Here is a 16,208-nt window from a genome sequence, read left to right as displayed (position 1 = left end):
TTAATAAATATTTCATACTCATTGAGGTGTGGAAGGATAACTTAGATGCAAACTGCAGTTATTTTTCAATACTGTTTTATTACTTGGTTTTACTTGGGTTTTGTCTTGCATCCACGACTTTCGGACATTATTTGTGTGAGAACAGCACTTTAAAGTAGTTATTCGTGGTCTGAAATGTACAAAAACATTTCCGGATGAAAAATTGGATGCTTTTTGGGCCTTTTTCTTTTTTTTTTAAAACTCCCCAATACATTTATTTTTTAATTTTCATGATGAACCTCGATGTCGGATCCATTTAACGCAACCTAAATAGTGAGAAAATGTGCCGATCTTACCACTGAAAATAGAAAAATGTGTTGTACTCACGGTGGGCAGTAGTGGCAGACGTAGAAGTATTTGTATTCAGCGTTGGGGCAGTAGGCCACAGCACAGCCAACCTTGTTGGAGTTGTACCAAACAACCTTTTTTAATAGAAGAGATAAAACACAAAATTGTCAGAGCCCACGGCATTAATACTTATAGTCACTGATTAGATTACTGAGCTTTCAAAGATTTTCAAGCAAGTCAGGACCCATTTGAAATAAGTTAGTCAGAATTAACAAGTACTTTAGAAACTGAGATGTAGAGTAAGAGAACCTGTGTGAAGTGTCCAACCATTCCTCCATTGGTAGATCCCACTCCGTAGCGCCAGTCCTTAATCTCGTCGTACCAGGTCTGGATAGCGTTGCTCCAAGAGTTCTTATAGCTGGCCATGTACAGGTTCTCTCCACAGCCGCTAGCTACAATTAAAGAGGGAGAGAGAGGGAGAAAGAAGGAGAGAGAGAGAGAATTCTTTTAAAGACCATTATGAAGTTGCTCTCAATTTTAGCTCACAAATGAAAGGACCTCATCGTCTCCACTGCACATGTCTCTGCTGAATAATCCTAACTCATTCCTTGGAAGACTTTATTTTTGGCTCAAATCAACAAAACCTACTGTAAATCCCCTCTTGAGGTAAATAAAGATTACATTATTGGGTTGGGAGTCAACGCAGTGGCATTCACATTTATTGAATCTATACTTTGACTGTAAGTTATGTAATTTGTCTGGGTGTCAATGTAGCGTTTAATGTCACATGATGTTCTAATCATGTTACACATTAATTACACAGATTAAAATGCTTGAAACACATCATTCAAACGTGTAAAGTAACACTGTAGCTCTCAATTATCAATTTGCTTGTAAATTTACAGTGTGGCTGTATAGCTTTTTTTAATATAAATAATATTACATTGTAATAATGAACTTACTGCTGATCTTTCCGAAGCCGTCAGGGCTGTGCTTCATGGAGCAGGTGTTGGCCCATTTCTGAGCGTTGGCTGCAGCCTCGCTGCTCCAGCTCTGTAAGGATCAGAGGACAGATGAGCACATTTAGACCACTACAGTTATATACACCAGAAAATGGTGGTGCTTTTCTGGAAAATTATTTTAGCTTTTTCTGATTTGCTGCACGAGGGAGCCTGTGAAATATCAATCTGAGCATTAAGAGCCTAGATCAAGTGAGTATCCATGCTTGATACAATTCAGTGAAGCTCACACTGCTTTTGAAATTATGAAAGCATTATCAGGATGTTACCATTTCCAACATGTTGCTAGCAGAAGGCTGAACTCCTCTTCTCAGGGCATTATGCTTGTTCACAATCTCACTCGGGTTAGTTTTGACTGGAGATGTATCAGATGTATCAGGCTTTGTGGGAGATCCTATATCTAAATAAACATAATTTAAACAGAAAAAGAAGATTTTGAGGTGTGAATCTGAATGATTATAGAAAAAAAAATATCATAATAATATTAATGATAACAATTAAAAACACTCACTCTTCAGGATGGTTTTCAGAAAGGAAAGAAAATAATGATTAGTTTATTGCACAATAGTAGCAAACAAAGAAATGTATGTTTTCTAAAAAAATAAAAAGATTTTAAAGTTAAAATAACAAGAAATATGCACTCAATACAAATCCCATATTAGTGAAGACATATTATTTCACTTACCCCCCAGTGAAAAAAAAATGCCGAGGTGCTAGGAACCTGAAGAGTGATGAAGACGGTCAAGGCGCACAGGAAGGTGAAGGTGTATGAAGCCATGGTTAGGACCAGGACTGTTAACTTCTGAGAGCCACAGGTGTCCCTTATATATACACGGCCGCACAGACATGTGACAAATGAACACACAGACTTCAGGGCATCCTATTGTCATCAAAGAACCTATGACATGTTGTTGATGATGTCTGGAAAGCTGCTGGTCTGTGTTTACATTGTTTTCTTTGTGATAACTGTGACACGGGATGCTGTATATGCCTCTCGAGGGTGTAGAAAATCTCAAACAGATCTTAGTATCTCAATTAAACATTGATAATGTAAATCCAACACAAAGCACTGATTTATTTACATTCTCCCTGTCTTGATAGCTCATTTTGACTGGATGGCTCTTTTCAGATCTTCTAACATGATCATGTGTAATCTATACGGTGCATCATGTTTGTTTTGACATGTTTGTTTTTTGTTTTTTTTTCAAATATTCCATGTGACCACCTCTCTTTAGTGGTGACAATAGCCTGCCGGCCTTCTGTCACCTTAATCTCTACAAATCCTCCGCACACATATCCTCAGGAAACAACAGAACTTGTACCTTGTTTTGCATCTTGTCTGTACTCTTGCATCACTGGCATCGAGTAATTTCAATGAGGGAAGGCATCAACCATGAGCCCAGTGTCTGTCTGACGTTCCTGCCTGTTTAAAGGGGGGTTTCATCGCCACTGTTTGCTCATGGGAGTATTGTTGAGTCTCTGTGAATCATAAAGAAATCATTGAGTGTAGACCTACTCTGTGGAGAAAGTGTCCTGAGATAACTTGTGCTGTTATTAGACAGTATAAATACAATTCAACTGAATTGATAAATCCACTACACTCTGCTACAGCTTCTTCGCGCAGGCTGTCAGACACCTCAACACTCTGCCGTCCACAAGCTTAACCTCTGTCTATTTACATCTTAATCCCTACACATCTGTACTCAAATATCCTCAGGGAACCACAAATGGCCACTGCTGTTTTGGTTGTGCACCTTGTTTGCAATCTTGCACCATATGTGTTATCCGAATGCATCATTCATTCTTTTTGTATGCAGATGTATGACAATAACGTTTCTCGTAAAGAAGATGTACTGGGGCTGCGCTGGGATTGCCTCCACACAGCTCTCTCAGATCGCTCCCCAATACCTGTACTACCTACGTTTTTTTGGTCACAGGCACTAATGTGCTCGCGGGGCCCTACAAGCTATGAAAACAAAAAACAGTGGAAGGATGAGTCATTCAGTCTCGGGTCAAGACGCCATTACTCTTTACATAGCAAATATTTGTTTATATTCTACACTACTATTCTCTATATGAATTCCCAGAGTGTTCAGAACAGCTCCCTTACCTTGTCCTACTTGCTCTCTATGTTTCACAATAAAGCTTTGAATGATTTATTGAATCTTAAATTGACTAAGGTAATGATATTAACCAGAACAGTTTTATAAATAAATAATGTGTTCATTAAATGTATCAGGAAAAAAAGAAAAACACATTGTATAAAGCAAAAAAAAACAAACTACAATGGTCTACTGTAGTGTGATGAGCAATTTCACATGAGAGACCAAAATAAAGAAACCAAGTAAAAATCAATTTGAATGAGGTTGAAACAGAAAATACATTTCTGGGAATGATCATAAATGAATTTGGAGACCACAAATGTTAAAGCACAACTGTTGAAAAACCCTTTCAATATTTTAGCAATAGCAATGTATAGCAATATTTTACTAAACAAAGGATATCCTGAACGAGAACACATATTTATTGTATTTTTCTCTCATTATTCCATATATGACCAATGGTGTGGAGCAGCACTTGTAAAACAAACTCAAATGTTATATTTATACTTCAGAAGAAGGCCATAAGAATTATACATTGGCTTGGTTATTATGACCCAACAAATACACTTTTCATTCAACTATATGCATTCAATTTCTATGACCTAGTTGACAGCATGAGTAATTTGTAAAGCGCATCATTGTTTACTCCTAGAATTTCTACAGCGCCGGTTTGAGAAAGTCCCTATCAACTCAGATGAACAGGAAGGAGAAAGATGTGTTTTTAAAAGGGGAATAATCTTGACGAGGACCTAAAAATGTGTATTCAATTGACAAATTCTAAACAAATGTGAAAATATAAGGTGACCAACAGCAATCCCAGCAAAGAAACCAACCTGTGATATATAATAATAATAATAATATTATTTATTTTCAGTGTATGGAAATTTAGTTTAGTTTTTTGTCTGCAATTATTTTTCCTGATTGACCTGAGTTAAAATCATGCCACTAATTTAAAAGTAAGAAGGGTAGGTATAATAAGCTGTACAGTAGCTTCAGCCTACACGTTTTCAGTCTCCATAAAATGTTTTGTTGCTAAACTGTTTGATATTTGTAGTTTGAGGCTTGATAAAAAATGAAATCAAATGAAATAACATTTCTGGAGGACAGAGTCGAAAACAGGACACGGCTAATATGCAAAACACAGGACAAGTAGATAGAGACAAAATAAGCTTGACTGCATATTTCCACAAGTAATCCCTGTACGTCCGTACACAAATATCCTCAGGGAACCACAAACGACTACTGCTGTTCAGCACCTTGTTTGTACTCTTGCACCATATGTGTTATCCAAATGCACCATTCATTCTTTTTGTATGCAGATGTATGACAATAACGTTTCTCATGTGTTTTAAAGAAGCTGTACTAAACTGTACTAAATACTGAGAAAAAAGTGGGCTGGGATTTCACGCAGCTCTCACAGACCGTTACGATACCTACTACCAAGGTTTTTTCATGGTCACAGGCGCTAACATGCACTACTTTCTTTTAATTTGAGGCTCGCTATATAATGAAATGAAATGAAAATAAGGTTTCTGGATGTCAAGAGTGTATTCATTCATAGTGACATTATCATAGTTCATGACGATTTTAACAAAAAAACATCCTTTTCCCCGCAAGAAAATATTTTATGATGACAAATTGTTTTATGTATTACTTAATTTATACAATTTTATAGCTATATGTTTATTTAATGTCAATTTTAAATATTTATTTGACCGTTCTGACTATTTATGCTTAAGGCCCCCAAAAGCAGCAGCCCTGCTCTAATGGTAATGGTTATCACTATATCATGTGAATATGTATATGTCTATTTCCATTTCTTCCCTTTTTAAGAAAATTTAACTTTATTGCTTATTTTTGCTATTTTTTATCTTATTTTGTCATATTCTGTTGCTGTTGTGACAAAAGAATTTCCCCGTCTGCGGGACATTGAAGGTTTTCTGATTCTGATTCTGATTCTGATCAAACCTGTGACGAGCTTCAGCTGCTTGATAACGAGCACGTCATTAGAGTCAGGTGTGTTAGAGCAGAGAGAAACCTAAAACATGCAGGACAGTAGCTTCTAATGTTTCTCTCTTGTTTCTGTTTTTCGCTTTAAAGCAAATGCTCTGACGAAGTATGCTACTGTTGTGCTTTTCTTTGCCTGTCTGCAAAAATGAAATAAAGGAATTTGGAATAAAAAAACATGATCTCCTCTGCAGGGTTAATATGCAAAACAGCCAGCAGTGAGGCTTCTTTGCCTATTTGCACCTTAATCCAGGGACCATAAGAAACAGTTGTGTTCGTCTGTCGTGTACTGAACTTTATGCAGATGGTTGAAAATAATGTTTCTGGATCAAACCTTTTATTTATCGTCATTATTATACTTAAAAGGATATATTTTTTAAAACCCTCATTAGCCTGCCCTGCTGTTAACCTAATAATCCCATAATAAGGTTTTAAAATGTGACCTTACAGAATATTGTGGTGTTTTTTAGTAGTAAACACACAAGTAGCGTGTGTACAGCTGGAAATAGGTGGGATAAAAGATCCTGAGTATATCATTACATAATTGTGTATCTGTGGGGGAGGGGGATCTGTCCCTGAACGTTGAGGAGTCAGTTCTGCAGATACTTTTCAAATTAAGATTTTAGAAACAAAAAAAACAAAATATTGCACTTAATATGACACTTCGTTAATAGACATTTAATGGATTTACTCATTTCCTTGTAATTAGGTCATATTTATATTTATCTTACCATTTTTTATAGTTTCAAACCAATCAATGAATCAATAAAATAATTAGCAGACTAATTTATAATGAATATAATATTCAGTTGCAGACACACCTATATTAAATTGGAAATAATTAGCTCCCCCCCAAATTTGGTATGGCTTCTCTAGATAGAGACAAAACACAAACACTAAATCAAACCAGTAGCAGCAGCGGCCCAACAAACATAAATAAGGTACAATTTTAAAATAAAGGGCAGAGTTAAATAAAAGACAACTTTAAAAAGAGAGTGATAGAAGGCGCTAGTTAAATCAAATCTATACATTTACACATTTACTGAGTGTAACACATAGATGCCAAATCTATATCTACCTGAAACTTTATAAACTTTATAATTCATCTCCCCCTGGTCAGGTAAGGAACAGTGGAGACACTGTGTCCTGAAAATGTCACTTTGTCACTTTATATCATCACTGCACCACTTTATTCAGTTGTACTGTCACTTACTTCAGTAAGAAATGCTGCTACACTTTACTGTACTTTACTGTAACTTACTTCAGTAAGAAATGCTGCTACACTTTACACTGTCTCTTTATATCACCACTACATCACTTTATTGATTTATTTAATGGAACTGTAACTATCTGCTGCTACCCTCACTGTTTGTACTTTATTTTGATTTGATTATGTTAGCTTATTGTTACTCTGATCCTTTTCCACCTTTGTATTGAAACTGTTGCAAAATAATTTCCCTCGGGATAAATAAAGCTTCTTGAATCTTGAATCTTGAAAATATAATTTGTTGTACAGTTCTGGTTTTATTGTTGCCTTTATTAATTATATTATATTCATATTGTATAAATGATGTGTTTGTAAAGCCGCTTGCAATATGATTATGTGTTATCATCAGACTATTAATTACAGATTGGGTACAGTGTGTCTGCTCCCCTCCTGCGACGAGCACTTGTAGGTACAACACCCAGTGCGCATGCGCGGACGTGTTCCCAGACATCATCACAGGTTGAGCTGAGCATCCTCTTCCACAAGGAGGGACCTCCTTCATCTATTTCTGCCCTTTTTTCTCGTCTTCGCTGCGGTGTAAAAAAAACAAACAGCACGGGGGGAGGAGAAGCCATACGATGAAGAAACGTTATGTGGACGCGAGCAGGCTACGGAAAATGAAAAAGCTGAAAATAACGGAGAAGCTGTCTGAAAGGTAGCTACAGCCGCCTGGCGGACGCTGCTTTTGTTGTGGTGCCTCATCGTCTTTGTGTGAAAATTTCAGCCGTCGTCATCCCGCTCACCTGTCTGCCTCACACCCCGTATCACTTCATGTCGCGGGTCACATTGTTACATGAGCCGGTGGTCAGGGCGCCTCAACGCGCTTCAAACTGCGCACAACTGAAGCGTTGAGATGTCGCGAGTTACTTCAGCCGACATTGTTTACAGAGAGGCAGGGACGAGCAGCTGTGCAAGTTAACATCGGCCTGCTTCTCCTCAGGGTGTTAACACCTGCTTTGGCATCGTCTCCTGCATCTCCGCCACATTATGCGCACTATTAACGCATTATATTTGGATTCATTGCATTTCCCTATTAGGCTTAAGGAAGGAAGTTCATTTTGCACACATAAAAAAAAAAGCCCAATTTGACCTGTCTAGACAGTCCAGAGAAGAAAAGACTTACTCCTGAGGGATAAACCACTTGTTTTAAATGTGCACCATATCACATGAGCAAGACAGTGAATTAAAAAAACACAGTTTAATATGATGTATTTTCTGAACATTCAAACACTATCTGCTTTTGTTTTCACAAATGTGCTCGATAATCAGATATACAGTTCTTGATTTTATTCTATAATATCATACATTTATTTCCCAACTATGATTTTTAAATAAAAATACCCCTAACATTTATTAAAATACCCTCTACTGGCTAAATTATATTTTATATTTTAACTTCTTTGAATGATTTAAGATGATGTAGCCCTCCGTTTCCCCCCCTATGTTATCTTAAAGACTAAATATTGCTTTTTTTCCTTTGGAATAACTCTCATTTTGGCAGCTCTATTTAAGATTAAAGTGAGATACATTTAAGTACACTTTTCACGTAACATAGAGCTAATTTGAACTTGTATAAAGAATGTAAGAGCTGTCCCTCCTCACTCTTTCAGATAAAATATAGCTTTTTATTGTTGCATGTTTAGTGTTTTATTTAGTATAAAATACATGTAAGATCAATTACAATACATTGTTTATCGGTCACATTAAAAGGCAGATTTAGAACTTGCATGTGCAATGGGGTGTTATGGTGCTCCCTCTCTCCTCCAGATGAAATATTGCCATGGTTACCAAACAAAGGGGTGATGTGATAGCAGTCTACGGACAAGCAGAACAAAGGAGGAAACCACAGCTCCTGTTTGGCTCGTGGTCGCCAGATAAAATGAATGAGGGAACAGTCATTGTTCTGCAGTGTCTCTACTTAAAAGGACGGACTGCCGTTTTAAGATGCAGCTGCACAATTATAGGTTTAGCAGCGTGTTTCCAGTCTAGTATTGGCTTCTTTGTGTTTAATGCTTTGTTGTAAGAGGCTTCACAGTTTCTGTAATGTCTTTACAATCAGAGACTATAAAACAAATCTGTTTCACATTCATCCACACTGAATACAACACCCCCGCTGATGTTATATGCATAAAAATAATAACAGTAATTGACTGTATACGTCTATTTGCAGTGCGTACACCTTCCTGAAGTTTATGATGATGTGGACGTTGGTGCTGCTGGCAGATTTCATCCTTGAATTCAGACTGGAGTACTTGTGGCCGTGCTGGCTGTTCTTTGGGAGTGTATACACCACTTTCCACTGCCACGGGCTGGTGAGAACCCCTCCTGTGTAGGCTCATAATGCATGCCCAGACAATTATAATCCCATAGAATGAATCCAGCACATTTTTACTGAAATTAATGTGTGTTTTTGTTTGTTTGCAGGTTATTTGTGTTGTTTTTGTCTGTGCTGCCTTCACTCTGGACATCTTTTTTTTTATTTTTGTTCCTCTGCACTGGCTGTTCTTTGTGGCAAGCACCTATGTGTTATTCAATTACATATGGCACACAGGTGAGTAATATTGTTAGTTTTGTTCTGTTTCTTTTTTGGCACACATGACAAAATATACCACACTCTCAGTTGCTTTCATACAAATCAAGCTTTGTTCAGTGTAATAGCTATGCAGCTTCTCACAATTTAATTGAATTAGTAGTGATTTTATTTGAAAAAACACTTTTGTCATCTCTTCACTTCTGATTCTGTCGTATCTTTTTGCAGAGAAAGGCATCTGTATATCGACAGTGTCCCTGTGGATTCTGCTTGTTTACACAGAGGCTTCACTTCGACTCAAAGACCTTAAAACCTCTCATGCCAACCTGTCTCATCTTTTTGCTGCACACTGGTTTGTTGATTTAACACAAAGCACCCTTTACACTCCTTAAATATTTTTCAAAATTGAGGTTACTTAGATAAATTAATTGAACTGTAATAAAAAGCATTAGTATTAAACTTGTATTAATCCCACGTGGTATTGATATTGGCCTCTATGTCTGTGCACCATAGATTAAAGTTGGAAATTAACATTGATAATATCTATTAACAAACAATTAACAAGTAAAATAAATAAAATATGCATAAATCTAAAAATAGACTTACTGTTAATAATAAATAAATTGTCAGAAGAGATGTATTTATATATTTTTAATGTGGCACACATACTCTGTCTTTTCCCCTTCGTATTCACATTCAGCATTGGATATCCTGTCGTGTACCTGGGGTTTGATGCCACCTGCTACTTCACCAACATCTTCAAACTGCGCATACAGAAAGCCGTGCAGAATGAGAATGACTTCCACATGCACCTGCTGCAGCACTCGCTCCCTCCAGGCCTGCAGGTTTACCCCAAGACTGGCACAGATGGCAGCAGCAGTAAGTCTTCTGCACCACCTGATAATACACACTTGTCTCTTCCACTCTTACTATCTGCAGGATGGGTCGTATGTTTCCGGTCAAAGGTTCAACACTTAAAGTAACCACTCAGTTTAATAATGTTTATTTCAAATCAACAGTGGGGGAGACCTACCAGAAACTGGGTGTTTAAGAGCAACAATAATAAATATAAAACATGTCAGTTCATCATTATGACATCAGGGAAATCCTCTAGATTTTCTACAATTCTATTAATGACTATACGTCATTCACAAACTCTTCAGGCAATGAGAACTGAAAAGATTCCTGCAGAGATGTAAAGAGAAAGCAAATTAGGGAATTCTTACATAATACAATTATTCCACTAAAGTGAAAATGATGACAACATAACTCAAGTGGCAGCAAATGTTGCACCAGGCATCCACAGTTTCTTTTCCATTTTTTTCCCAAAGTGTCTGCAAGGGTGTTGTTGATATGTGGTGGCACAAGAATAACAAGTGAACTGCTTATTTTTCTACTTTTTAATGCATTGTTTGCAGGGAAGGCCAGTTAAAAAAGGACGGAAGGCTGCAAATGCTGCATAATTGAGATCATATTATATTCATTTTTGTTTCTGCCCGCACTTGCAGGCTCAAAATGGAAGATAAAGCCTGAGTCGACTCAGTATCAGTGTCAGAATGGCGCTGTAGTGGCCCATGATGAGGCACAGACTGTGGACTGCCTCCAGATCCGCAGTGAGGAGAGAGCGACAGAGAAGGGAACACAGGAAGTGAGGTCAGCTGAATCAAACCGGCGGCCGTTATCATCCAAACCTTGTGAGTCCAGAGAAATGCCCCACAGTGGGGCAGGAGGATCAGAATCCTCTACAACCCCAGAAAATCTACCTCAAGATGAGCAAGGAAGCAAAGCCACGCGGACGGCTAAAAGCTCCTCGCCAAAAGCCTGCAGAGGCAGCACAAACACTCCTTCACCACCTGCAGGGAGGACTGATAGGAAGCAGAGATCCAGCTCAAAAACAGTCAGCCCCAACCGGGACGTTACAGAGAAGAGTGCCACAGCCGCTCAGAATCACCACGCTGAACAGGCGAGCAAGTATGCCACCATTAACTTCTGTTTAAAATTAGGCATGTGAGGGTGAAAACCAGAGCTAAAGAAATCTAACTTCCCCTGTAACTCTACCTTTTATTGTCTTCCAGGCTGGAGCAGGAGCTGAGGAGGCTGAAGGGTGAGCTGCAGGTGAGCAGGCAGAGTGAGCAGGAGCTGCGAAGTCACATCTGCAACCTGACCAACAGCGAGAGGAGCCTGAGACCTGAGGTTTCCCTGCTCAGACAGTCCAACATGCTGCTCCAGAGCAAGTGAGTCATCCAACAGATCCACTGCTGGAAGCTCTTTGGTTCCTTCTGTGGGCTGTTTGACACATTACACCAGTGTACAAATATAAAATAAGATGTCTGAATCCTCAAAAGGACTGATGGCTCTCTTTTTAAGATGGATTATCAAGTCATATTTCATGTTGAAGGCTGTGGCTCCCAGTTCTCATCCATAAATGAACGATAACCACTTGAATCTTACTTTTACTTTCACAGCATGCGATCTGAAATTCATTAGAGTAGATCTAGGTGGGTGAATCAATGTGATGAGCATGAATTTAATATTTTTACTTGGAAAGGTTCACAAGCACAAAATACAGTTTTTTAAATATGCAACCAACAACATATCCACCCACCCTCCCACATGTCTACTGGAGCGCACTCACCTGGAGGAGCAGAAATAATAAAAAATATAAACAAGGTCACATTTAGCTGTACTCATGTCATTATGTGTACACATTTATATATCTGTATACACATGCCTGCATCGATCTACAAGGTAAAAACTAAATTAATACTACACACACACACACATATACCCAAAAACATTTTGGGGCATGTGAAGAGTAACAGAGCACCCAAACTATTCCTTATACGGGCAAATTTACAAAAAACTAATAGTTATGAAAACCATCAACTCTTTTACCACATCAGACCCACATCCACCAGCTGGTTTTGTTGTGTTGCTGTTGTTCACAGCTTTGATCAGCGCCACCAGTTCTGAGAAGACATGCTCCGGTTTTTAAAGCATGGTGCTCTCCAGCAACTACAAGGATTCTGTCTGTTTACGAGACGCTGGAAATTAATCTCAAACAGGATGTGGCAGTAGCCAACTAAAGTGTGATTAATACTTTTCCTTCAGGATGCTGTGTCTCACTAAAACCAAGCAGAGGGACAAACAGAGCAGTGCGATGCTGGAGAAGAAGACCAGAGCAGAGACGGAGGCCAGACTCTCTGTTGAGAAACAGCTGGCTGAGCTTCAGGCTCAGAAACTGGAGGAAGCAGCCAGCACAGCACGGAGCCTAACGAACAGGTAAGTCACACTTATCAAACCTTTAAAATGCACTGTTACTCAAGTGGCTTTGTACCTGGAAAGTAAAACTGGTATCATTAAATCATGTTTGAATTATGCCTATTCACTTTCTTGCTGAGAGTCAGATGAGGCGATCTAGCTTGGCTCTGTCTAAAGGTACGACGATTTAAGCACCGCGTTACATGCCGGACTATTTCTTTGAGGTCACTGCCTGGGCAAGAAATAGTCCGGGACGTAACCCCTCGAAGGACCATCGGTTTTTGAACGCATTAAAACAAACGAGATATAACTTTAGAGATGCGAGTAGGTGGGTATAGTTTCCCTCTGCTTCCAGTCTTTGTGCTAACTGTAACACTATATTGAAAGTAGGGATGCAACAATGAGGACATTCTCCCACCGGCTATTAAACTTGACAACACTGGTGTTAACAATAATACACCGGACATTTTACAAGAAAAGAAATTCGTAGATGACACTCACTATCTGTAGAGCTTATTTCGATCTCTGGCCTCTCCAGTTGAGCTTCTGAGCTGATCGTGGCTACTGACGTCATCAGGTTCCCTGTCAGGTTTAAATCTGAAGGTTTGCCAAATAGATGCTTTTGCTTTTTGTTTTGACACCAAGTCCTCTGCCATGTCTCGTCACGTGATAAGTAAAGTCTGACTCCTGCTACCTGCAGTTTATAATTGAAGCGTCCCTCATCCGACCAGGTTTTGATGTCACCCTTATTTTACAAATTAGAGTTGTTTTATTTAATGAACATGGGCAATGATACAAAGACATTGATTAAATGGGTTTCATTTTTATAAGAAGGTGGTGGGAAAGTAACATCGATGTCATAATGGTAAGTCTGACTACTGTGGCAAGCCTAATTTAAAGTTCAGATATGACCCTAATATGAATTTTTATCTTCTATGTAAAGGCAAGAAAGTGAATAAAGGTATTTCCCAAAACTATTACTTTTTTTACAGATTGATAATATATTTCCTTGCATTTTATATAACCATCTTCATGTGTGATGTATAAAAAAACAACAACAAGACCAATGCAAATAAAAATGTCATGTTTCTTTCTGTTTAAACTGGTCTTCATTTCCAATGAAACCCCTCTCTGACCTCTCAAAACTGTTAATTTCTCCATCTCCTACACCAGGCAGGAACACTGTGAGACCCAAATGTTAAGGAAAAGAGTTAAAGATCTAGAGACAGAGTACAAACAACTACAGCTGGAGTGTCAAGTGAAAGAGAGTCGTGTGGTAGATCTAGAGAGTGATGTTGAGGTATCTTTTTACACTATTTGGGAATGAACTTGTGAGTTTCAGTGTCTGTGAGTCTCAAGTGGTGCAGTACTTGGTTGTGGTCATGTAGTCGTCTGATTTTTATGTCTGTAATTTTGTGTTCGTAAAGTCTTTTTTTAAACTGAATTGTTCATTAGGACCATTTAGATCTTTTCATTTTTTTTTATTTTGGCCGGCAGTGATCATATCAGTATGCAGTGATATTGTATGGTTGTTTTTGTTGTCTTGACATCAGGTGTGTACATTGTTTTATTGTGTGGTATTTGATTTCATTTTATTCACATACTCCCCATGAAGCATGCTGAAACAAAAGCCAGGTCTATCATATAAACATTCTTCTGCTTTAATAAAAAGTTAACGCAGAAAATCAATTCATCCCTTAGAGTATTTTATATCTAATATAACGTTCAGCTTTTGTGTTTTTTGAATGGCTGGCCAATTCATCATGGAAATGGAAGTTTTCTCTTTGTGGTGCATTGGTTTCCTAAGTGAATGAACCTGAGCACATTTGCATGAAGGCAAAAGCAACAGCGAAGCACTGAGACTGAGATTTAAAAAAAGTAAAGTACTTAGGACACCAAAGCACTGCATCCCTCAGGTGGTCGTCGCATAAAGTTGACTGATGTTTTGATGTTACTGTCAATGTGTCTTTGGACTCAGGCTCTGGGAAAGTACCGCTGTGTGGAGAAAGAGACAGACATGCTGCTGTCCACTCTGTCAGCAATGCAGGAGAAAGCTCAGCATCTGGAGTACAACCTGAGCGCGGAGACTCGCATCAAACTGGACCTGTTCTCAGCTCTGGGAGGAGCCCGCAGACAGCTGGAAATCGCTCAAGGTTCCTACTCTCTCTCTTTTACATATTTCACATTTGTCTTGTCTCCTTGTGCATCTTAATTCTTGAATATGTGACTTTTTTTGACTTACTGCACCACTATAAGCTTTGTTTGTTTGTACGTGTGTCTGTTCACAGGATATCTCAAACTACTGAACTCACATTAGAACATTATTTTGAGGAAAAGTAGACCATAAGCAAGTGATTTGAGTTTTTTTGATCAAAAAAAGGATCCAATTGCCCCAACATGTGGCTTTAAAGTGCTTTTTATTCCGGCCCCACTCCTTAATCATTAGGCCATCAATGACTTTTGGTAAAATACAGTTTTAAAATATTGCAAAAGATTCACAGATTTTTGTGTGAACACATTTTCTGCCATTACATTTTTTATTTTCCTAAAATACTTTCCTAAGTTTTCTGATCATTCCTTTCCTACAAATGCAATCCAGAGTTCACCAGACATGACCCATAATGTATCTGGATGATGATAAGCTATATTATTAGTCTCTCACTGGTTGTCAATGATGCCCGTTTCACATAAAACGACATAACCTTTGAATGCATTGTGCAAAGATATCAACTCTGACACATTCTGCATAATGTTATGGTTGCTTTTATGTGACGGTACAGAAACATAGTAAACATAAATCTATTATATTTTATTAAATTAAACATTTTGCACATACTCAAAATCCTCAAAAGCCATTATTCAATCAGCACAGTGTCTGTTACACTGTGTTGTGGTGCAGATTTTATTGCAGATACAGGTTTAACATTATTAAACAATTACAGTATTAAAGAAGAAGGGCACTCGGAGAGCGCAGACCATATTAAAAAGGGTGATCAGAGCCGATAAGTGAATATCTACATGATGAAGGGGAAGTTTTAGCTCTGGTGTCATCCAGAATACCTCAGCAATGAAGAAAACTAATGATTCAGAGTCACAACAAATAAACATTGACAAAACGTCCTATGGGTAATAAATTACATGACTGGCTTGTTGCATGGATCAGTTTCCGTTTAGACAGAAAAGCATACGTGCATTTACCAAAACAGTTGACAAACATCCGTCAGATCATGTTCTTAGGACGTAACCAACCTCTCCTGTCTAATATGACACCTAAAGACAATTCCTTATTCACCCAGACCTAATCAAATAAATACATAAACCTGAGGTAAGAATGTAGGTTACACACATTAATGTTAAAAATGATGATGCTACATCCTGCAGCCTCCTCACCCTCATGTATTACCTTTGTTTGTCCCACAGATAAAGTGCTGAGGCAGGACCGGGAGATTAAGGAGATGAAGCAGAAGATTGCGGAGGTGATGGCGGTCAGTCCCGGTGTGTCCTACATGGCTCCTCGGCCTCAGGTGCCGCAGTATCTCACAAAGTTACTGAACTCTGAGCGCTACATGCTGAATCCACGAGCACTGATGTACCAGTGTCTGAAGAAATAAAGGCTGTCACTGCCTATTTCTGATCCTCAGACCCCTCCATCATGAAACGTGAGGGGCAGGGCCTAATGGACTTTTAACACAGAG

At 38.4% G+C, this 16,208-nt stretch overlaps 2 protein-coding genes across 2 annotated transcripts; one reads left to right on the top strand and one right to left on the bottom strand.

Annotated features, from left to right (window-relative positions):
• Positions 1-362: 362 nt before the first annotated feature.
• LOC310962200 (cysteine-rich venom protein TEL1-like) lies at positions 363-2,124 on the bottom strand (the record flags this gene model as incomplete). The annotated part of the gene is made up of 5 exons (XM_083934583.1): positions 363-461; positions 637-779; positions 1,290-1,380; positions 1,616-1,746; positions 2,028-2,124. 5 exons carry the CDS (start codon positions 2,122-2,124, stop codon positions 363-365), a joined length of 561 nt encoding a protein of 186 aa, XP_083790709.1.
• Positions 2,125-7,285: 5,161 nt separating this feature from the next.
• LOC310961544 (macoilin-1) lies at positions 7,286-16,124 on the top strand (the record flags this gene model as incomplete). The annotated part of the gene is made up of 11 exons (XM_083933661.1): positions 7,286-7,377; positions 8,893-9,034; positions 9,147-9,273; positions 9,481-9,604; positions 9,953-10,131; positions 10,761-11,223; positions 11,328-11,486; positions 12,364-12,534; positions 13,687-13,813; positions 14,492-14,666; positions 15,934-16,124. The coding sequence occupies exons 1-11, from the start codon at positions 7,301-7,303 to the stop codon at positions 16,122-16,124; spliced, it is 1,935 nt and encodes a 644-aa protein (XP_083789787.1). The 5' UTR covers positions 7,286-7,300.
• Between the last annotated feature and the right edge of the window lie 84 nt (positions 16,125-16,208).

This window comes from Echiichthys vipera (genome assembly GCF_963691815.1).
Source record: "Echiichthys vipera genome assembly, chromosome: 19".
Lineage (NCBI taxonomy): Eukaryota > Metazoa > Chordata > Actinopteri > Perciformes > Trachinidae > Echiichthys > Echiichthys vipera.
Note: the sequence above shows the minus strand (reverse complement) of the source record. Positions and strands in the feature narration are given on the sequence as shown.